Source organism: Ovis canadensis, chromosome 6, assembly GCF_042477335.2.
Source record: "Ovis canadensis isolate MfBH-ARS-UI-01 breed Bighorn chromosome 6, ARS-UI_OviCan_v2, whole genome shotgun sequence".
Taxonomy (NCBI): domain Eukaryota; kingdom Metazoa; phylum Chordata; class Mammalia; order Artiodactyla; family Bovidae; genus Ovis; species Ovis canadensis.
This window is the reverse complement of record NC_091250.1, coordinates 32442279-32467121: the sequence shown is the minus strand read 5'-3', so window position 1 is coordinate 32467121 and position 24843 is coordinate 32442279. Positions and strand designations below refer to the sequence as shown.

At 37.2% G+C, this 24843-nt stretch overlaps 1 protein-coding gene across 1 annotated transcript in view; it reads right to left on the bottom strand.

The window, feature by feature from the left end:
• Window positions 1-24843, bottom strand: part of COL25A1 (collagen type XXV alpha 1 chain) — a 527569-nt gene that overhangs the window by 75227 nt on the left and 427499 nt on the right. The window contains exons 16-19 of the mRNA XM_069593542.1: window positions 21156-21188; window positions 20690-20725; window positions 15885-15929; window positions 1796-1858 (exon numbers count right to left, since the gene is read on the bottom strand). Coding sequence (XP_069449643.1) covers window positions 1796-1858; window positions 15885-15929; window positions 20690-20725; window positions 21156-21188 — 177 coding nt within the window. The remainder of the gene's footprint in view (window positions 1-1795; window positions 1859-15884; window positions 15930-20689; window positions 20726-21155; window positions 21189-24843) is intronic.

Sequence of the window (24843 nt, the reverse complement as noted above, 5' to 3'; positions counted from 1 at the left end):
ATACAGCAGCACATAAAACAGGTTTTTAGATACCATTATACATCTTCTTCATTATGCTCTCTCTTCATTGTGTTGGGGATAAAATATGCAGTGTTAGTTTTTTTAAAATATGAATTTATTGGTACAAATCCAGACTGTCTACCCAAGTGGAAAAAGACTAGTATGTGGCTGAAAGAGATTTTGAAATAATCATGATTTTTCCATTATGATACCAATTTCATGTCAGGCAATTTAGCCAAAAATTAACTTCAAAATATTCTTAAATGAATTTCTTATTCAAATCCTTTCTTGTGGACCTACAAAGCAGTTACAGTACAGTCTTTACTTTTATTGGGAGTGCAGAGTAATACTTGTTTAAAAGTATGGAATCTGTAAAATCAGCCCAGGTTCTTCATGAACAGTAATTAATGTTGGTTTTATAGCTCTGCCTCTGGAATTTTTTGACTATGGAACAGTTTAAAATAAATGAACAAAAAGAAAAGATATTTAGGGATGAACTCTACTCTCCAGGGGTCTGTCTGTGTTTCTTCTATTTTCCCTTGTTTTGCAAACAAAATGCCACAAACACTTAGAAATCACATTCATGCCCGGTCCTCTCTGGCACTGAGCAGGTTTCCAGCTTCTTTGCACTCATCCACAAAGCCACCTCTTTCTCTGCCTGACTCTGAGGCTGCAAGCCGTACAACAGTTCTGACGTGGACACAGGATGCCTATTATCCTCTTGATCTAGCTCTCTTGATTCTAGAAAGTGCATTTTGTGTGTAAACCTGTTCAGGCTAAAGCAGGCATTCCTCATATTTTGTTAATAAGCTTGTCAGCTCATTATGTGAAAAAGAACTTGCTGAGAAAAGAGCAATTTTGTGTAAATTTGACCGAGCTTCAGTCCCCCCTTAGGCCACGCGTAGTTTCCGTTTACTAGGATTAGAGTTATTTTCTCTTGACCAGCGGAAACGAGGACTCCTCTGTCAGAACAGACCAGGAACATATTTCTCGAGCTCTTGGAAATCATCCTGGCTTATTTCTGGTGAGTGCAATACACATTGAGGCAAAGACTGCTATGGTTTAAAAATAAAAGAATGCAGTGTGATCTAATTTTGCTCTTTCTTTGATTCATGAGTCTGTCATGAATACAGGTCCATCCTCGGAACGGTACCTTTTTATGTCTTTCCGGGTAGATAAAAAGGGAACCATGGCTCTGACTGTATCCACAGCAACATAATTTTTTATATGGCGGCACATAGATTTTGCTTTCAGGGCCCTCTCTCGGGTTGCCAAGTGGAAGATCACGAGATGGTTTTCATTACAGGATTTTTCTGCAGACGTTTTTCAGGATGGATCCTTTCAGGATGAGGCACTAGGAATCTATATGACATGAGTACTTGCCTTTGAAATCTAGGGAGTAATGGGGGAATAGTAATCATGTTTGATTTACAAGTCTGTCTTAAAATGGGTAACGAGGAGCTGGAGTTAATGAGTTCTACCTCTTCTAAGAATTGCCTCACTTTTCCATATGGCCAGAAGACTAACAGCATCACATCAATTTAGGTGCAACTGGGGGACAACTGGAACAACGAATGTGTTCCACCATCCTGTTGCCTTGCCTAAGGCTTTCTGGAATTAACTTCCTATTACTCTAATTATAAGAACATGCTATTCCTACTAGAAGTGTTGGGAATGGGTGCTAAGCTGTTTAGTTCCCTATTAGGCAAAACTATCTGGTCACCTGAGTAACAAAATGGACTAAAAATATGTCACAGAAATTTTTCAGAAAAGAAGGGGAAAACACTCTACTTACCTTTGTTCCCGGTAATCCTGGTAAGCCTGGTTCTCCTTGAGGGCCAACGAAACCTGGTTCTCCCTTAAAAAAAAATGGACAGAGGAGATCACCACATGTTTGACAGTAAATATGTGAACTACTGTTTGTCCCCAGTGGCTCAGCTGATAAAGAATCCGTCCACAATGTGGGAGACCTGGGTTCGATCCCTGGGTTCTATCCCTGGGTTGGGAAGATCCCCTGGAGAAAGGAATGGCTACCCACTCCACTATTCTGGCCTGGAAAATTTCATGCACTGCATAGTCCATGGGGTCGCAAAGAGTTGGACAAGACCGAGTGACTTTCACTTCACTGGGATTTTACTTCTTTGATTGTATACAGCTTTTGCTGAGATTCAGATACTAACTATAAAATTAATTAGAATTGGTAGAATTGGTTTTGATCAGTGACAACACTTTGAGAAAAACTTTGGAGAAGCTCTGAAAAGTAAAAGTGACAAAGAAACCAGATAAATGTCTTTACAATTTTATTGTCTCATGCTTCTTATCATTTGCCTCATCAGGTCCATTATGTTGGGGTGGATGCGGTAGGCAGCCTCTAAGATGGGCCTCAATGATACCACTTGCTGGTATTCAATTCCCTTGCAAAACCCCTCTGCTTGAGTGTGCACAAGATTTACTGACTCATATCTAATGAGCAGAATATGAAAGAAGTAATAGGATATCATTTCTGAGACTAAGTTATTAAAAGACTGTAGCTTCCATCTTGAGGGCTCTTTCTTGTCCTCTCTCACTTGAGTCAATTTACTTTGGAGAAAACAAGCTGCCATGCTGTAGTGGCCCTATGGACAGGTCCCCAAGGTGAGGACCAAGGTCAGCCAATGGCCATATATGTGTCAACTTGGGAGCAGGTGCTCCATCCCATTAGAGTCTTCAGATGAGATCACAGCCCTGGCTGACAGCTGGATCGCATCCTCCTGGGAGACAGTGAGCTAGAGGCACCCAGTTGAGCTACACTCAGATGCTCATTCCTCCCAAAATGTGAGTTGACTGTGGTTTTAAGTCACTGCAGTTTGGGATGCTTATATGGTAGGCAGGAATGCATGACTGATTCAGTGGGTGTGGCTAGGGAAGAGATTCAAGTATGTTCAGCATAAAAAGCAAAAAAAAAATCTCTCCTTGCCACACCTCCAAAATCTCTTCTCTATCACCTGGAGGAAACCCAGTTGTGGTATCATAGAAAAATATATTTGGTCTTGTTCCTAGTTTCTAAAATCTTTGGAATTTCCTGATTAGTAAGAGTAATAGTCCCTTGGACTGCAGGGAGAGCAAATCAGTCAATCCTAAAGGAAATCAGTCCTGAATATTTATTGGAAGAACTGATGCTGAAGCTGAAGCTCCAATACTTTGGCCACCTGATGTGAAGAACTGACTCATTGGAAAAGACCCTGATGCTGGGAAAGATTGAGGGCAGGAAGAGAAGGCAGACAGAGGATGAGACGGTTGGATGACATCACCAACCTGATAGACACGAGTTTGAGCAAGCTTCACGAGATGGTGATGGACAGGGAAGCCTGGCATGCAGCAGTCCATGGGGTCGAAAAGAGTCAGACACAACTGAGTGACTGAACTGAACTGAGGAGTAAATAGGAGCGTCTTTTGTTACTCACAACAAGCTCCTTTTAAAAATACCTGTTGCTAATGGGGTGACTGTGGTGGGCCCCTAGAGAGCTTCAGGATCCGGCTGTGATAAGAAGGTTGGAACTCTCAACTTTTCCCCTCCTCTTACCATCTCCAGAGAGGGGAGAGGGCTGGCGACTGAGTTAACTCAGCAGTGGGCAAGGTTTTAATCAATCATGCCAGCATAACACAGCCTCCGTAAGATGACCCAGGCAATGGGGGCTAGAGAGCCTCTGAGCTGATGAATATCTCCATGTGCTAGCAGGAGTCATGCCCCAACTCCACAGGGACACAGGCGCCTGCACTCAGGGCGCTTCTGACTTCACCCTCTGTATCTCTTCACGTGGCTGTTCACTTTCCCCTTTTGCACTACATTGTAATGGTAAGTATGCATTTTCCTGAGTTTGGGTAAGTCATTGTAGCAGATTATTGAGCTTGGAGAGGGGTGGGAATGGCTGGCTGTGAGTACCCTGGAATTTGTAACCAAGTCAGATGGGAGTGCAGGTAAGGAGGGGGCGGTGCTTGGACTGGGGTCTGAAGTGAGGGCCGTCTTGTAGGACGGAACCCTTAAACCTGTGGAATCTGATGCTAACTCTGAGCAGTGAGTATCACAATAGGACATGAGTTGGTGTCAGAGAATCAGAGTTGGAGAACCAGTGTTGGAAAAACATCATATATTTGGCACCAGTGAACACCCAAGACCAGTGTTCACATATAAACTGAAAGTTTTATTTTCTTCTTAACAACATGAGCTCAAATGTAAGATTCTAGCTTCTTGAAATCTGTAATGATGTTTTGAAGCAAAACAAAACAAAAACATAAAGACTCTGTTCCCATCTTTCCTGGGATTTGTTTGCTTATTTGTTTTTCCCCATTGGATTATTTCTGCTAATGTTGTTTGATAAATTTGATTTTCTTTTAAAGTAGCTAAATTTTAACATTTGTTTTTTTAGCACTGAGTAGAAAGATGCAGAGAGGATGTTTTATATGAAGTGTTAGAATGCCATCAAATATTTTTGAAATATTGAGTTTTTAAAAAATATATGCCATATAAAACCTTGGTATTGGGTAGGGAACAAAAGGATATCAGTACTATAAAATGTATCACATTGATGAATAACTCAAATGGATTTATTTCTAGCTCTGATGCTCATGGTACTGGTTTAAGAAAAAAAAATGTAGGGGAACTAATGCTCTAGGTTTATTGTTTGTGAAATTTCTATAGCTCTATTTATATTCAGAAAAATCAATGACGACCATTCTACTTCTTGTAAAAAAAGTTTAACTTATCTGAAACAACAGCAAAAAAAGTTAAGAAACATTTATTTACATGTAAGATATTTCTCTCAATAAAATGATACATACAAGCACAAAAATTTTCCCTTTCCACCCTCAAGAAAAAAGGCTGTATTAAAGTCAATGTATATTATTAGTAACCACTTTCTGTCATGAAAATATAATGCAAGTTAACAGGCGGAAAGTTTAAAGGTAAACAAGATTCATATATCTTCAGGTGGAAATAAAGATTTCACTGCTAGCAAAGCAAATGGAAGCACCATTAAAGCATACTAATAAAAGAGAAGAAAAAAGAGTAAATGCTGCAAAAATGTTTTTCTTATTCAGGCAAGTGTTTAGTTTATAAAAAGACAAAGCATGCAATTTCATAATTCACAAATAAATAAGGCTTTGTGATCTCAGTGGCTGAAGTGTTTTTTCTTCCTTTTCAAAAACAGAATCTATTTAAGTTCTCCTGAGTAAAATGGATGGAAATTTCCTTCAGGCAGAATGTTCAGGGTAAAAATTTTTATTTCAACATATAAAATTAGCAAAGGACTGGACTCTCAACAACTTTAGCACTATTAATACTGGCTAGTATTAAAGACTGAGTATGATTAGTTATACTTTTTCATGCCACCCCAAGAAAGCATCCACCATCTCAATACATTCATTTCTTCCTTCAATTTACTCAAGGGAAACAACAGCATACTTAACATTAGGACCACAGTTTTATGATTATTTAACTCCAGAGCTCTCAATTACTTTAGAGACATTGTGTCCATCTAGTCTATGTCTTGGCAGGATGGGGAGGAAATAATCATAGGTTCCTTTCCTCTCTCAGGCTTGAAAGAATTATTGAAGTAAATAAGGCATAAATATGTCTACTCATGGTCTTAAGCAGGTTGGGCTGCTTCTTACTTTCCTAGACTTATACCAGAGGTCTCAGAGTGCCTATTCGCTTACCCTTATTATTGTACAGAGTAGGAAAGTTTCATTGACATGGTTTCAGATTTCACATTGTACCTAACCTTTAAGTTGAAACTACCACTTGTAGAGTTTGGGGTAGTCTTAAAAAAGAACATCCACACTTTCATAGAAAGGCTATTAAAATAATCTTCCTTTGTCCAGTTACATATCGATAATGAGGCTGGTTTTCTTTCATGCGCTTCAACCAAGACAAATTGCAACAGAATAAAAGCTGAAGCAGGTAAGAGAATCAAGCTGCCTTTGATTAAGCCAGATGTTGAAGAGATTTAAAAAAAAAAAAAGATAATGTCACTATTCCTGCTAATTTTTTGTTTGTTTTGTAAAACAGCTATATTTCATAAAATGTTATTTAATTAACATATAATGACCTGTTTAAATTTCTCTATTTCTAACACAGATATATCAATAGATATAAACAAATAAAAACTCTTTAAATCTTAATTTTTGGGTGTGTAAAAGGGTTTTGAAATTAAATCTTTGAGAACTGTTGGTACAAACGTACAGAATTGAGTCGAAGCCTGACTTTGCAAGCTGGAATCCTGAGGTGCCAAATAATGTAAGATTCTGGTGTTATTTGGGGGTGGCTTAGTCAAGACTTATTAGATAATTCGAGCAAAGCAATCGGCACCAACTCTAGAACAAAGTAAGTGAATGATAAATGTTATTGTTGCTCTTATCTTACAGGCTCAAAAACGCCAGCTACCATTATTATTAGTAGTATTATTAATATTAGTAGTATTATTACAACATCTCAATAGCTAGTTAGTAATATACATGGTGACTTCTTCACTCTTTTCTTTTTGACTTCTTGATTCTTTACAACCTGTATGGGGTTATATTCAGTACTTCTTCAACTCCTTTCAAGAAGTAACCCTAAATTTTCTCATGTGACTATGTAATCATTTTATGAGTCAATATCCATCTGCCAGAACATTTAGGATTGAAAAGCCACACACATGTAAGGTAAACAAATGACAGGTTTACTAAGAATGAATTTTCTTCCTGTAAGAAAAGGAGAAAATGGTCATACCTGTTAAATTTCCCTAAATAATGTAATCCTTAAAAAAAATCTTGCCTCTTTGCAAGGATTGATATAGAGTTTAAAGGTCCTAGAATCTCCTATGGACGGAGGAGCCTGGTAGGCTGCCGTACATGGGGTCGCGAAGAATCAGACATGACTGAGCGACTTCACTTTCACTTTTCACTTTCATGCACTGGAGAAGGAAATGGCAACCCACTCCAGCATTCTTGCCTGGAGAATCCCAGGGATGGGGGAGCCTGGTGGGCTGCCGTCTATGGGGTCACACAGAGTCGGACACGACTGAAGTGACTTAGCAGCAGCAGCAGAATCTCCTAAAATGTCTAGCAGAAAGGTTACGCCAATCTATGGTTCTATAAATACTTTGATGTGATTAAAAAAATAAGCAACTGGTTATTCTACTCTAGCCATAATTCTAGTTATCCAGGATAAAGGAAGGAGACTGAGTCAAAGGAAGGTAGGGGAAAGCAGCTGAAATATGACTCAAACACAACATGCTCTTGCAAAATCATCTTTGAAGTAAATCAGACTACACAAAAATGAGTTTTCATAACTTTTCAGGACAATATGCAGGAGAAGTAACTATTTCTATTGAACTGTATGATGATTCACAGAGCTGTTTTTACATATCTAATCTCATATAATCAACAGGAAATAGAACATTGCTAAATTAGAAGCTATCCACACAGATTGCCTGAATAGACAAAGTGTGGGGGAGATGCAATGGAGGGAACTGGCACCATAATGGAATTAAGCTCCTATCATACTTTTAATTAAGAAACAATTAAATCCAGAGTGTTTTTCCTTTACTTTTCTACAAGGCAATTACCTGAACTAGAAAACCCAATTATAATTTCAGTGGGCCACTGTTGGATTAACATGAGAACATGAGGCAGTGATCCTTTGAAAAGGGCAGATATTGGCTGTTATTATCAGAGAAATGTAGATTTATACAGAGACACAGCCAGTAAAATAGCTCTACCATTCAAGCAAAAACAATAAAATATGACCTTTTCTGAAACAATATTAATCTTTTCAGTTTATGATGTGTTAGTGCTTTCTTAAAAAAAATGACAACCGAAAAATATCTAAGAAAATGAGGGAAAGTCAGAGGCATCAAAATTGGTTTGTTATGAACACCAGGACATCAATGAATAGTATAGGAATAAGTTAAGAGCCTAATTACTTTAGAGCCACTTTAATCTGCTTTACTCATATATATATACATATATATACACACACACACACATATATATCTCATTTATATATATACTAAATTTTCCTTCATCTCTCTACCTATTCACTCATTATCTCAAGTGTGATAACATTTTAGGTTTTTACTTTTGTTATTATTGAGAATAGGATTACAAAGTAAAACAGAGTTCCATTCATACTGGAGTTGTTGATCTCATTGGAAGTGAATCAAAAGAGCGAAGGCAACCAACTCGTGGGGAGAAAGATGGAGGAAGAGAAGAGGGGAAGAATGGAGAGGAACAAGCATCCTAAAATGTTCTATTCCTCTACCATGATCATAACGACTAAACCCAGGATAATCCACTGTTTTTCTTATTCTTTTGTCTTCACTGGTCCTGGCAATGTCCAATGAGATCTACCCTCTTGGCAAATAGAAAAATATAAACAATGTAATGGCTAACTCTTAAATGCAGAGCTGTGATTTAACCAAAGCCTGGAAATTTATAAAAAAAAAAATACAACACTATTTATCAGAACCCTTAATACAATTCAACCTTTTAATTGCTAAAACACAAGTAATGGCTGGCCACCAAATTCTGCTACCCAAACCACATGCCTGTCAGTGATCAAATGGTTGTCAGAGAAACAGAAATCGCAGCTCTGTACATGCTATTGGAAATAGCATTAATGCAGCATCAAGTTTCAGATGAAAAAAAAATGGTTTAACTTTCCTGTCTTATCTTAGATATTGATCTTTAGTTGCTTCATGAGTTTTGTCCTTTGTTTCCCCTTAACATCAATTAATTAGCTCACCACCAATGAGTTTGAAAACCAGGTCTCAATACCCAGATGGTAACACATCTTCCTGTGTTGAGCTGGTAGAAAAGGTGAATAATGGGGTGACTGTGGTTTTGGCAAGTAAACTGGGATTTGGGCTGGGCAGAATAAATGCTATTAATTTAGGATAAAGCACAATTAGTAGGTCTAGAAATAAACTGGGAGCAGCAGTAGCAGCAAACAGATCTCTCCAAAAATCTGACACAGGTTGCTAATTTGAATGGGAACTCTAAACAGCAGGGTTACTTAAAGATGCAGAATCAAATCTATAAAGAATAGCTATAGCTGAAATCAAAGGTGTACTTATACATGACCACATTTGGAGGGCCTAAGGATCTCACACTGAGCTTTCTAACTGTAGCTAAACCTTTCAGCAGCCACAGCACTGATCTTGTAATATAAAGCTCAATGAGAAGTCATAGTAACTAATATGGGCTATATTCGAAAAATTATCTTCTCTTTGTACCAAACAAAACTTTCCCCTGTTGATTAGTGGCAATATTAGAGTTCCTCTCCCTGTTTTCTTCTATAAATTGGCAGTATGTACACAGAGAAATAAAGTAAACCAAAAGATAATTAAGTCATGGGAAGGTGGGATCTATTCACTCTGCAAGATAAAAGATGTTGCAAATACAAGATTTTTGACTGAAGCCACTTTTCATTCACCATCACTTTAAAAAAATTTAAACAGTCTATTGAGATAGCTTAAGTTCCATGTATTCTGGCCAAAAAGCCCTGAAAAACAAAACAAAAAACCCCCAAACAAAGCAAACAAAAATCGTTACCAACTAATAAGGCAACAAAATCTGGCTTTATTACAAAAAGGTTAAAAAAAAAAAGCTAGGAAGTCCCTTAAAAACATGCTCTTTCTGAAATCTAACAATTTACCATTAAGTCACTAAGTCCTGGAATTCCATAATAAAATCCTGACTTATTTTTCTTCAAACTCACAGTTAATACACGGCAAGAAAGTAGGGTCAGCGGGTAAAGAATCTGCCTTCAATGTAGGAGACGCAGGAGACACGGGTTTTATTCTGGGTCGGGAAGATGCCCTAGAGGAGAGCATGGCAACCTGCTGCAGTACTCTTGCCTGGAAAATCCCATGGACAGAGGAGCCTTGTGGGCTGCAGTCCAAAGGGTCGTAAAGAGTCCGACACGACTGATGACTAAGCCCAGCATGTGTACATACATACATGTACAAGAAAGTATTTTTACCCTTCAAATGGCTATTGGGACAGTTCATTTAATATCTCTTTTTGGTCAAATACAAAAAGGGTGTCCTTCAGATAGGTGAGAAGAGTCAAAAAATACGTTGATGGAATTACTGCTGCTGCTAAGTCACTTCAGTCGTGTCTGACTCTGTGTGACCCCATAGACTGCAGCCCACCAGCTCCTCTGTCCCTGGGATTCTCCAGGCAAGAATACTGGAGTGGGCTGCCATTTCCTGCTCCAATGCATGAAAGTGAAAAGTGAAAGCCAAGTTGCACAGTTGTGTCTGACTCTTAACAACCCTGTGGACTGTAACCCACCAAGCTCCTCCGTCCATGGGATTTTCCAGGCAAGAGTACTGGAGTGGGTTGCCGTGTCCTTCTCCAGATGGAATTACTAGTCAAGGTAAGAATGTAGACACAGCTTCATTCATACAGAAATGGTTCAGCAGTTGTTTCCCTATAAACTCCTAGAACCTATCGTCTGTTAAATGGAATGGTGGCCAGAAAGTCCTAACTGATTAGTTCTTGCCCATAGAAAATTCTCTGGTTTTTCATTTATTACTATTTGTTTTATTTTTATGTCATTATCAATTAAGGAATAAAAGACATTATTTTTTTAACTTGTCTAATATACCAGCTTAAACCAAGTCATGCTTTCCATGATATTTATTACCTCGAACACATCCAATTTTCATTGCCCAAAAAATAGTACAACAGGGTTTGGAAAATATGTGCTGATTTGCCTGGGTGCTAAAGACATCACCAATAATTTTGATTAATTTGTCTTGACACTGAATGCATTAACCATACAATATTCTTCTAGCTTAAGGGCTAATTAGAATTCAAGTCAGCATGATACCCACTTTTGAGGATAACAGCAAGAACATTTGTTGTAATAAGAACCTCCAGGCAGTCAGTTTTGGTAATGATTGATTTGTAAAACTATTGAGGGGGGAAAAAAGAATGAGAAAGTGGAATCTGTCCCCAAAATACTTACTTCCCTGAAGGATCACATTTGAGTACAAATTAAACATTTTGGTGGCTATGATGAAAATGAAATACAACAGCAAGTTTATTTAAAACTCAGAAAACATAACTTTCTCTTTTTTTTTTGAAAACATAACTTTCTGATCTTTTTTTCTTAATGGGATTACATCATGAAAGCACACTTGTATCTATTTGAGGTTTCATTATGGCTGCGAAAAACTCTCTGATTTCTGGTTGTGTGCGTTTCCTAATTGAATTCTTAAACTACTTAACTGCTCAGACATACTTTGTGCAAGCAGGAAATAATTATAAGTAACAAGAACACAATGTTATCCTTTCAATCAGTATTCCTTCCTTTTCTTTTAGGAATTCATTACATATCCCGTGTTACTTCCAAGAACTTTGTCCTTTTATTTTTAAAATGTGACTTGGTATTTCTGAGGAAGGAACCTCATCTCCAGTGGATTTAGAAGATAAGTTTCCATAGGTTAGTGAGCACTGCTTAAATCCTAAGAATGACAAAGCAACATTTCTGCCACCTGTAAAAGTTAGCCCTTATATGATTTAGTGTCAAGGATGATTTTATATTATGAGTTAGTTATTGCCTCCCAATCCTCAAGTTCTTGATCTGAACGTCAAATTTTCACTAATGTGGAAGCCAGAACAAAAATATCAAGCTTTGAGGGAAAACCCTGTAAAAATTTCTTTGCCACCTAAATGATTTTTCTGACCTGTTGTAATTTTTACTGTATTATGTCTCCCTACTGCATTCATTTTATTGTACCAGCTACATTTTTCTCTTGAATTTACTTCCTGAATATGATGAGATAAACTGGTAGTCAGTGTTGAAAGGAGAAAAGCCAGCATTGAAAATCCATATCTGTAAAAAATGTCTGGGGTTAGGCAACGCTATGAATGGGGCCTAGAGTATTTCATTATTAGATGTCAGGTTTTGCTTTTGCTTTTCCTGTGAACAGTGTCGGGAAGGAGAACTTAGCACCATGTCTTATGCCCAGAATGCTGTGCTCCTTTATCCTTCGTTCTTGGAATGTACTGGGTTAGAGGAAAAGATGAATGGTGTGATGTAAGAAAGTAGGTTATCTTACTGCTCTTAAAGGTAACATTCAACCATCACTACAGAGTTTTCAGTTATATCTATGAACCTGCAGGGTATAAATGGCCTTATGATCTCTAGGTTGAAATGACTCACAGGAGGTAAGACTCTATAGAACAGGTGCATAATCAATGTTTCCAATATTCTGAGCTGCTCCAAGAGAAAGAATTTACAATGGCTAAAATTTATATCTCATTTACTATATGTTTGGCACTATTTTAGGAGCTGTGCATATATTAATTCATTTAATCCTCACAACAACCCCTTGAGTTATGTACAATAATAATTTCCATTTTATAAGGAAACCCAGCACACAGAGATTAGGTATCTTGCCCAGTATCATGCCACAGCTTCACAACTGGTGAGGGGTAGAACCAGGATCTACACACTGGCAGTCTGGTTGTAAAGTCAAGGCTCTTGATCACTGTCCGTCGTGACTTAACGACTAGGGTAACATAACCATGAAAAGGGTAAATAATGTTTCAAAAGGTATGGAAAGGAAAAAAATGTTTAAAAATAGGAACTTTGAAATCTTCCCCTTTTAAGTGATATTGGAAAAGCTAGTCACAATAAGCTTTACCCATGAAAAATGTATTTAAAGGCCTATTTATAAAAATAATTTTCTAAGCTCAATTCTTATTCCAGAAGACCGATGTTTGCATGGTACATTGTGCATAATTTAATTTTCCCAGTTGAACATCTTAACACTATATGAACCATGAATGCATGAAATAGGAATTCCAAATGTCTTCCACATGGTGAGCGCAATTTCCAATACTTATGCCGGAAGCTTGAGAGCAGTTTGAAATTAAGCGATGCCTGTTCTTAGTGACTTTTATGTATGCCAAAGGTATTAGCACTTTTCTCTGAGTGGGACTCTGAGGCGATAGATAGATGAGTCTGCTGTCTGTACTTAGGCACTTTGCTCATTTCCTGAGAGCCGTGTGCAAGGGCGTGTGGATGCTCATTAAGTTTCCAACCATTCCCGGAGAGCAACAGGTGGCAATCAAAGCTTCCCTGGTATGTCATGGCTGGTTTCCTCAATGTCTTGGAAATAATGGACAGCATTTGCATGCTCTCTGGAGTACCAGCAGATAAGGAGATGAATAGCAACAGGAAGTATTTCCAAAGGGTAAACAAAAACACAGGTCTAGGGAGGTTATGACTAATGCTCTTGCTACCACGCATTCTAAATCCATACATGATGGTTCATCTTCTAAATGTTATTACTCATTCAAACTGTGAAATCAAGGTTGACTGTCCTATGGTTAGCTACCTAGTAGAAGCAAGACACATGAAAGGAATAAAGAATATCCCAGGTTAATGAAGCTATATCATAAATTTATAAACTTTTAACTCTATATTTAAAAATATCCAATGACTACTACTATGACATGTTTTTAAATTGTCTCCCTTACAGAATTACTCATTTATATGGAGCATGTACTACATTATAAGGCAAGCATGTCGCTTGCATTCTGAACTAGAGAAGATAGAGCTATTAATTCAAAATAGAACCAGTGATTTAAATTGAATACTGACAAGTTACCCAACAGCACTTGATAATTACCTAGGAAAGTATCTCTAGTGAATGATAGAAAGGGCTTTTGTCAATCAATAGCTTCTTTTCACCATAGTCACCAGTCAGCTTAGAAAAACAATGGAAAATGTCAGCTATAAGATTTCAACAAAATTTGTCTGGCAACTTCCCATGACCCTAGGAATAAAAACATTAGCTAGAGGTGGCAAATCACCATCTTTCCCAGTTTGAAAACGCTCGAAAACTTTGGACTGGTCCACTGATGACTAGAGAAATGCACTGGTGTATTTTTCGTGGCGGAGGACAGAAATCAAAGGTAATGAGGAAAAACAGTCGCTTTGTTTGTTTGTTTTTGAGGGAAGAAACCCCATACCTTCACCTTATGTACTCTCTCTCGACAAGAAAGCTCATGCTCAGGAGAAAGGACAACCGGATTTCCACGCAGCACTGAGCTTCCTGGCATGTGACTGATGCTGGTGGCAGAGCCCAGCTGACCTACAAGCAAGTACTGCAGGAAATCCTGCCCTAGTCTGTCCAAAATACTCCCCCTTTTAAATACACCCCTCCCTGTCTTATTTAAAATGCTATCAGGTTCTTTTAAATTAGTGCTGAATATAATTTTCTTAAATTTGTTTTAAAAAATCTATGATTTTCCAAATATTAGTAAAAAGTTTTTTTTTTTTTTTTTAATGTGTGGGACTCCTAAAGATGTGTAATGTGGGATTACTAATCCCATATTTACAGTATGAGATCACATTCAATTTATTAAGTTATTTTGCTAAATATCAAAAGATAAGGAAATTATATCAATTCTTTAGTAAACTGTTGTCATAGAGTGTACTTTTCAATGGAGAAGACAAAAGATTATATATTAAAAGGACCTATCCAAACATCGATAATACTAACCTGGAAACATCAAACAAAAAGCAGAACCAAAATTTCTGAGTGCCAGCCTGGAATTCATAGCTTTCATATCTGTTAATTACAACAAATATCCTCATAAAATACTATATATTATACCATATGATGTCTGGGAACTCAGTAATTTAATATATTTATTCTAAAATCATATTATGCATGTAAGACATTTCAAATACCATCTTCATAAAGCAGTATGTACAACTCTCTTACTCAAACTAGGAATGCTAATTTTAGAATCATCTAAAGCACTCTTGAGATTAATTTAAAATCCTATAAGAATGATGTAAAGAAAAATCTACTTGCATTCTGTTATCATATCAAACAGTTCTAGAATTAAAAAAGAACCTTAAAATAAGAAGCTGATTTTAAGGGAGTGACGATGATAGATAGTCAAGGCGATAGAACTTTTAAGCCTTGTCAGTTGCCACATGAAAGATTTTAAACAAAAAAACCCATTTCTTAACATCTTTAGATGATTTAAAAACATGTAAAACAATGTTTTCAAACTAAGCTTTTACAGTTATTTAAAAAGACAGATACAAATTTTATGGGAATAGTACGTGGGTCAATAAAGCTTAGTAATATGATTTGTAGTTTGCAGTGAGAATTATTGACAGGAAGTGGAAGCACAAAACACTTTGCAGGGATTATTATAATGGGTGAATCACAAAAACAGCTGCCTGGATGTTAGATTTATGGGGATGTTAAGACTCTAATTCTGGTCAAAATCTGATAGGATTTTAAGAGTAAAATGTAAATGTGAAGGGAGACATTCTAGACTTGAAAGAATTCCTATGACTTCAAGTGAAATGATTTTTACATTTATTTAAGGGGCATAGTAGGTTATATAGTGGAATATATATACAAATAGCCATGACAAACTCAGAAATACCTGTGCTTCATTTTCTTTTTTAACTGAAGTATAGTTGATTTACAATGTTGTATTAGTTTCAGGCATACAGCAGAGTGATTCAGTTAACATAGATCTATGATAAAATATTGAATATAGTTTCCTGTGTTATATAGTAGGATTTGTTGGTTATCTATTTTACATGCAGTAGTGTGTGTCTATTATTAATCCCACACTCCTAAGCTATCCCCCTCCTCGTTTTCCCCTTTGCTAACTATAAGTGTGTTTTCTGTCTGTAATTCTATTTCTGCTACCTGTGCTTTGTTTTTAATTTAAAAATTTAACTGGTTGAAATGGCTGGTGAGTATTTAAAGAACAGCAGTATATTTTTAGCTTTCACTTTTTTTTTTTTTCATTTTTGTGACTCCCGCAATTACATTTCTACAAAGCCAAGACTGTCAGTGCGTATTTACCTTTATCCCCGGAAGTCCAGGAAGCCCAGGAAGCCCTGGTTCACCCTACATAGACAGGAAAATCACACAGCATTATAGAACAGTATTCACTCAGGTACAGCATCTGAGAAAACATGGCAAACGCTCCCAGCTGAATTCTTGCTGTAGGTATACATATATATATATATAATATATACTGTCCAGTTTCAAGACATCTGGTGAGATTACACAGTCCAGTCAACTCTTGATTCAGCGATGAGGCGACCCTTATGCAGGTTTTCAGGAGTTTCCCTTTCCCTGTCAGTTCCTCGCTCATCATCATTACTACCAGAAGGTGAGACAGAGAAAAGGAGAAGGAACCCGTATGTTTTATTAATGTCTGGTAAATGATTTGCTGCGGAAGCTGAAGCTATCAGCTGAAACGAGGATTACTTGCATTTGAACAATGCACCCTACTCCAGAGGCCTCTTACCTCAGATAATCAAGAGTTGGCTGTATGAACAGATGGCCACATCAAAACAATACACATGAAAAGTCTTCCTCACTTAAAAGTATAACAGTATTTCTTTTCCATTCCTGAATGATGAGGAGATAAATGCATGGTTAAGATTATACTGAACTCCAGCCCATGTAGCTGACAATTGTTGAGTCGGGGCAGCCCTGCTTAGCTACTGAGAGCTAAGCATGCAGCTGTTTCTGAATACAGGTTTGAGATTAAGTGGCACATTTTAGGTGAGCACCCTGGAGTCAAGCTAAATCTTCTCATTTTCACAGGATCGTCTACATTATTTTAAGCACAAAGTATACTGACAGGAAGTTCTATTGCTTAGAAAATCTCCTGAATTCCACTAAAAAAGCATAAAAAAATTGCTAGAGAAAATGAAAGCCCATCCTGTGTTGGGCTGAGGTGACCAAATATTGTGGAAATAAGATTTGACGGTGAAAGGGTCGCACCGTTTCAGGGTTGCAAGCCAGTGCAATGACAGTGATACAGAAGCATCAAACTCCTTCTAGTCTAAACGCTTGAACAATCCTTATTTCAAGGAGAGTCTACTAACAGCAACCAGACACGTAATCTTTAATATTGTTACTTTCAAACAAGGGAGAACTATCATTTGCCCTGGTATGATCACAAAATGACTTCAGATGCTGTTTATATGAAGCTGTAGGATTAGACATAGAAAGAACAACGACTTTCCTAATGGTTTCGGTCAAAGGTGCTTCAGGAATGCAAAAGAAAAGCTATTCTTTTTGAAACTACATGAATAAAAGTTTGCCTTGTGAACAAGACTAAGATGAGATTAAGCCAGAGAAGAAAGAATAATTATTAAGAATCTGATATTCCATTCAAAGAATACGTATCCAAGTAGATTAAACTTTACACAGATACATTATACCTTTGATTTTCTTTTTCCTTTCCCTTTTCCCCTTCAATAAATAACTTTAGCAAGATCTAGTAGAATGATCTTATCCATATTTCACTGAAGATTCTCTTTTACGAAGAAAAAAATATAAGACCCTTGAAAATACAGTAAGCTGCAGTATAATATGCAAATAATAAAAGTAAGCATATTGCTGACAAGTTCATAGTTTTGTTTTGTCTTGGAAAAGCCCCGCCCCCAAACTCAAGACATCCTATTTAAGACATGTGGGGACATATGGGTTGTAACACTGTTTTTCCAAAAGCTTTCTCACTAAACTCTTCCCTCCCACCAAAATAAAAAGATCAATGACTAAAGTAAGATATTTACGTACACATGCATACATAGACACACACCCATGCTTCTCACAATGAGAAAGATGTATAAGACATTATGGAATATTTTATAATATAGATTGAATACCTACAGAGTTTGAGCATTTAGCTGTTCCCTATATCATATGCATATATATGTAGGTATAAAGGTTATAAATGTACTATTTAATGAACAAATATTTCAGTAATTAATATTTCATAGTCTTGGATTTTTATACATTTGACCTTTCCAAATTTATGTTTACTTAAAAGTTCACATAATCGAAGATTATAAAACATTTAATTTGACCCTTCGAGAAACATCTCAACACTTTTAGGAAGATGTTTCTTCTTATATAAATTTTCTATCTTTACACCATCAAGGCTTATCTTTTAATTCAGAGACCGTTTTTCAGTTAATGTCTCCATTCTTGCCTATTTCTTAACTCAGAGCTTCTCTGAGCTGAGTTCTTGGGCCTGTACAGCCCAAGGTCAGGTCTGGGTCATAACTAAGAATTGCTTTGTTATTCCACTCAAAGACTACTTGTCCAAGTTGATTATACTTTATACTGATACATTATACTTCTGGTTTTCTTTTTTTCTCTCCCTTTCATTCTTTATTCTCCATTATTGGAGACCTACTCTACTGTTAAAGTCAGTTCTCTGCTTTCACCCCATGTCCCTGTGACAATGCCTGGTGTTTCTAGTTATACTTCCAGTGTGCTGGTCCCTTTCAATGGAGCAACAAGCATTTTCACTCTTTTAAAACTATATATATATATATATATATATATATATATATTTCAAAAAGATGTGGAGAAGTTAGATAGGCAGTAGGCTCACCACCTTACCACCAATGTCACTGGTTGTGGAGAAGTTAGGAAGGAAAAATTCATGTGATGAAACACAATGCCTATTTCATAAGTCTATACACTCACCTTATAATACATATACCCTAACTCACATATCAATCACAGACTCTCTTGTTGAGTTTATAGAAGAAAAAAAAAAAAACTGAAATGAAATCATTCCTACATTAAGAATGTTACTAAAAAACAAATTTCATACTGCAAAATACCAGAAAGGGGAGAACTAATCAATGCACTTCAGTTCTGTCAGGGTATCCTCTACTTTCTGAGAACATCCCCAGTGCAGAAGCTTAAATATCAAAGAAGCCACAACACAGTTCTACAGTGGTAAGACAAACGTTGTTGAAGAGTCCTTGAATGGCCTTTGTACTCGGTTCTGTTTGTCATTTTCCAGTCTAAGCAACCAGCAAGCATGGGAACACTCTACTTTTAAATCAATGTTGGAGTAAGTATTGCCAAATCCAGATATTAAACAAAGGGAGTCATAAATATTTGTGGGAAACTGATATTGCATCAAAGTGTAGACTCTGGCCTAAATATTGATGAAAAAGATATTGCTCATTTCAGGGCACATTTTCATTCAGATGAGTTGTAATATTCATACACATACTCATTCACACACATATTCATTCAGATATAATCTAATTCTTTCAATATAATTTAAAACAGGTTTTAAATAAAATGCAAAGAAAAGCCAATGTTTCCATAAGTAAACCTACAAATTTTCAGAAATGAATCTAAAATGTATTTTTAAGTAATCATGATAAGGCATTGTTTTATTAACCAATTGAAAACCAATTTGGATCTTCTACCCTGAAAATAGTGAAACCTATATGAAATTATAGCAGATTTGTTTTGTGTTTCAAACAGACATTCCAGTTTTGCAGACATTTCTTTTACCTTATCACAGATTTGGAGAGCAGTTTAAATTTAGCCTTCAATTTTTAAAGACTAAGGAACTTAAAATTAGTTCATTAGAGAAAGTCAGATGCTCTTTCACACCAAAACAGATCATGGATCTCTGTGACATCACTAATTTCAAATTTCTTACATAAAGAATCAGTAGGAAATTTTAGGCATTGGACAGAAAAATTTGCAGCGTTCTGCTGGGCTCTTCAGAAAAGTCTCATCTTTATCTAAAACTAGGCTTAATGAATCATTTCTCTCAGATTCTTAATTTCAAGAGAAAAACCTATTTTTAAATTAGGGACATATTAAAAGATGTGAAAGACCTTCTCAAACAATACTTTAATCCTAAGTGTTTAAACAAAGCAATGATCCTCTCAATAACTTCAAGAATGTGGGAATAGTTTTGAATGTTATGTTTTAAGATTCCAAACTCCTACAATGGGATTTATTCTCTCTTTCTCTTTATACTAATGAGGTATATTCTATGTCTCTATTCATGTTTTTTCTCTATAACATCAGTTACTGCTAGACAAAGGCAGAGTCATGATCTTAGAAGATTTAACCTAGTGTGGAATTCACATTTACTTGTTAGCTACATCTGTTATCTAAAATCCGCACTGGGCATTGATATCCAGATGCTTAGATGATAAACTACTAACAGTTGTTTCCAGCTTCAGACTCAAATGAGAATAAACATATTCACTGCATGTCCTCTAATTTATCACTAAAGTGAGGCACAAATGATAAAAAAAAAATTAACGTATGTGACTACAGATTGGTTAAAGTGGTTTGGCTAGTGTCTACAACTAAAATTTAGTTCATGAACAAATCTCTTTGTACAACATAACATTCATTGCTTAGGTAGATATTATTCACATAAAAAACTATCAGCTGGGAAGTATTTGAAATGAGAGGAAAGGAATATAATCTTAAAAGAACTGTCCATCATCCCCTACTGACACAGTTTAGTAAATATTCATTTCTTCTCGTGAAAGATAGAAACATGCAGAGTATCTTTAAACATGCAAGATAAGTTGTTGGCATTCCAACCCAGATGATCCTTGTTAGTATTAAACACTTCAGTACATGCAGACTTTAGTTCATAAAACTTCCTTTCACATATACAGAATGTGTTTGTACTTTTGCTATGGTCAGCATCAACCCTTTTAAAATGAAAAATAATAACACTGCATACAAAGCATGAAAACAGCATCATTTTCAATAGTTGGTCTCATATTACACAGTGGATAGCAGACATGGTAAAATGGTGAATATAAAATAGTACTAAAACCACACTAGAATAGGGATATTACCTTTTGCCCTGGACGACCAGATTCTCCGGGTTCTCCCTGGGCAAAGAAAACCAAAGATGGAAAAGGCAGTCTTAAAAGAACTCTCCAGAACCGTTAGACCCCTGGACACTTTCAGCCTCCCTGACGACACATGCATTTCATCTAGTAATATAGAGAGTAATAGAGTCATTCACTCTATTACTCTCTATATTACTAGACATAGGAACCTTTTTTTTTTTCCCCTGCTTTGACTATGTCTAAAGCTTATGTACAAACACACATTTCCATTAAAACCAATCAGGAAGGGATTGTTTAAGCCTTTATTAGACTTCCAGCAGATACTCCCTGTTGTGTTTGGAAGCAATTATTGCAGGAGAATAGAAACAGAGTTAGAACCATCCAAATTGGTAAAAGAGAAGAGAAAGAAGAGACATACAAAAGTCAAAACTAACTCTTGGGGTACAAACGCTTGCAAGCATATAGTTACCTTAATTCCTGCAGCAGACGATCCGGGGTCACCCTAAAATGAAACCCAGGAGAGATTATTCTACAAGTTATGAGGAGAGGAAACACACAAACACACAGAGAGCCGTTATTGACAGGAGCGCCCAAGGGAAATGCCATGACTAAAGGGTCAAACTATGCTCCCTAAGAATTTGTATCCGTATGGCTGTGAAGATGTCAGTAATTTCCAAGATCAACAGTATACTTTCTAAAACTACTTTGAATGCAAAATACATGAGGATTACATTCCTTGAAATAAATAGAAATATATGAACATGAATCTCTTCCCCTGATAGAGTGCTACAGTTGTATTCTAAAGCAATACATGAACAGATCCGGAATTTTAGTTTTCTCCATTTCTGGAATTTATTAATGTCACTGGCTATCATTTGCTAGGAGATCCCTAACTCTTTTGGTCTTTAGAAAGTCAGAGTTCAGTAGATGAAGTCAAAGGGTTAATGATGTTGAGCTGGAAAAAGCCATGGAGCCGGTCAGTTTGCTTTCCTCGTGAAGCACACCACAGTTATGACTGGCACGTTTTTTTCTAGCCCTACACTTATTTCACTGTGACACGGTCACCGGAAAGTTACAGGATGATGATGACTTGTGGGTGGACCCACAGAAGATCTGAGAGGAAATCTTGAGATAGAATCTGGTTTTCTAAAAGGCATTGTATTCCATCCGGATGGAGGGTGACTACATTCGTAAGGCAAATCTGCTCTCCAAGGGCAGATAGACACTGCTGGGAGAGAATTCAGGGGTGCTTGGGATGTTGCTAATTTCTGAGGTGATGCCAGACAAAGGCTTAAGATTTCCAAGCTCCTTCTGGTCCTCTCTTTCATGAACACGCTACAAGGAAAACAAAAGGGAGCAAATGTAGACGATGACTGTTAAGAAAACAGAACCAGCCACAAGGAGAGAGACACCTCCTGGGGTCTCCTCGGCTGTTCTCTCTGCGCAAGTGCCCGCAGAGTCCCAGGGCCTCCCTGCTCGTTCTACAGCTGCACATCAGTCTCTTCTAGAGAAGAGGCAAACCCCAGGCCTCTGTACACGGGATACTTGCTCCCTCCCTCAGTTGCTGTCTTCTTTTCCCACGGCTGGCAGCTTGTCTGTTCAAGTCTTGAGTGGCTTCACCTCAACTCCTCACGACCAACCTAGACACTCGCCCCTCATATCCACATCTCACGCCGCAGCATCTCTGCGTGTCTTGCATGCTCACTGCCTATGGATTATGTGCGTGTGTTTTCTGCCGAGTCTTTCTTTGTCCCTCCATTAGAAGATCAGCCACATGTGGGCAGGCTCAGTACCTATTTTTATGCAGTGTCTAAATAAAATATGCTGGATACATATACAGTGAATGAATGAACATATCTCAAAAAGAATGTTTTCCAGCAGGTCAATAGCCAAGAATCAAAATGAAAAACACAAAAACCTTGAGGAAGAAAAAGAAGAGCTTAGGAAGGAGAAGAAAATAATAAATTAGCTTATTTGTGGAAACATATGAGTTTCTTTGACATTTGTAGTTGCTATTACTCAAGGAAAAATTAAAACATGATGAAACATATAGAAGAGGACCCCAAACACTGTCTTATTATAAAATGATACTGGTTTCTTTTCCCCGACATTAACACTGAATTGAGCTCTGAATGGGAAGTGAAATAAATGTGGTTAATAAAATAGTACTTATTTCTATTTCTACTAAATCAAATCTGAGAGCCATCAATACCAGTGAGTCAGGGCTGCAAAAGTTTGCACAATAAGACCTTTGTATTCATAAAAGCAAGTTTGACTTTGCTAAGTCCCTTTTTTTCTCATTTTTACCTCACAACACTCCTAAGAGATAGGACAGATATTATTACTCTCAATAGATGAGGATATTGAAGCAACTTGAGCCTAAGTGAATTTTGGACTTCTTAAATGTTATTGCTATGTGTTTTTGTTTTTTTTTTAGAATAAGAGAATTACTGGTATATCTCATTTTGACAACAAGGCATAATGGTTGTAGTAAACTTGTAAATAAAAGGAAGTTGCTTGTATTAACTGTAGATAAAAACTTTTTCATTCCAGTGTTCTAATAGAAAGTGAAAGTGAAAGTGAAAGTCGCTCATCCATGTCCGACTCTTTACGACTCCATGGACTAAACAGTCCATAGAATTCTCCAGGCCAGAATACTGGTGTGGGTAGCGTTTCCCTTCTCCAGGGGATCTTCCCAACCCAGGGATCGAACCCAGGTCTCCAGCATTGAAGGCAGAAAGTGACTGGATAATCCATTAATGAGAATAAGGGCTAGATTTAATTCTCAGAGAAAGGGAATATGAAGAAAAGGTCAGTTTCCTGAAAGGCTGATTTATTTGTGGACATTGGAGTAGTTTCATTTTATGGACAACTATAAGTGATATCTCAATTTTCTTTTCAAAAATTAGAACTGTGAAATCTCAAGGAATTTTTATAACTTTTAGAAAGTGGCAAGGCAACTGCTGGAAGACATTTCTAAGTTAAACATTTTAAAGGACGATGCTGCTGCTGCTGCTGCTGCTGCTAAGTCGCTTCAGACGTGTCCGACTCTTTGCAACCCCACAGACAGCAGCCCACCAGGCTCCCTCATCCCTGGGATTCTCCCAGCAAGAACACTGGAATGAGTTGCCATTTGTAGTGAAAATAAAACAGTGTTTATAATCCTCTTTCCTCTAAAAGTAAAAATGAATACAGGATTAAAGTAGGAAAAACACCCAACTGTGTCTAAGTATACTCTTAGCTTCATAAATTCGTTGGTTTTGAAATGAAAGGGTAAATCATAAAACGAAAAATACTTTCAGAAGATACTTGTGGTAAATGAATTTGATTTGCTATTGATCATTACAAGGCCCTGATGGAAAAGAACCTGATGCTGGGAAAGATTGAAGGCAAAAGGAGAAGGGGGTGGCAGAGGATGAGATGGTTAGACAGTATCACTGACTCAATGGACATGAATCTGAACAAACTCGGGAGGACAGGGGAACCTGGAGTGTCCATGGAGTCACAGTCGAACACGACTTAGGGACTGAACAACAGCAACAAATCAATCATTCAAGTACAGAAAGTTTCTGTTTTGGGCTGTGATTGTTTTTAAACACAACATTGATATGCAGATAAATGAAGTGAATGTGGGGACATTTCTATCACTCATTAATTCATTCAATAAGTATTGATTGAGCATCGGTTTTTGTGCCAGCCATGTTCTGGATGCAGGGATACTAGGAGAGAGGGAGACAAAGTTTCAAACCCTGTCCTTGTTCTGTGCTTAACAATACAGTTGCCCGTCCATATCCCTGGGTTCTGTATCTGTGGATTCACCCAACTTCAGATCAAAAATATTAGGGGAAAAAAAAATTACAGGAAATTCCAAAAAGCAAAACTTGAATTTCTGGGTCCCTGGCAACTATTTACATAGTATTAGGTATAATAAGTGATCTGCTGCTGCTGCTCCTAAGATGCTTCAGTCATGTCCGACTCTGTGCAACCCCATAGACAACAACCCACCAGGCTCCCCTGTCCCTGGGATTCTCAAGGCAAGAATACTGGAGTGGGTTGCCATTTCCTTCTCCAATGCATGAAAGTGAAAAGTGAAAGTGAAGCGCTCAGTTGTGCCGGACTCTTAGCAACCCCATGGACTGCAAGCTTCCAGGCTCCTC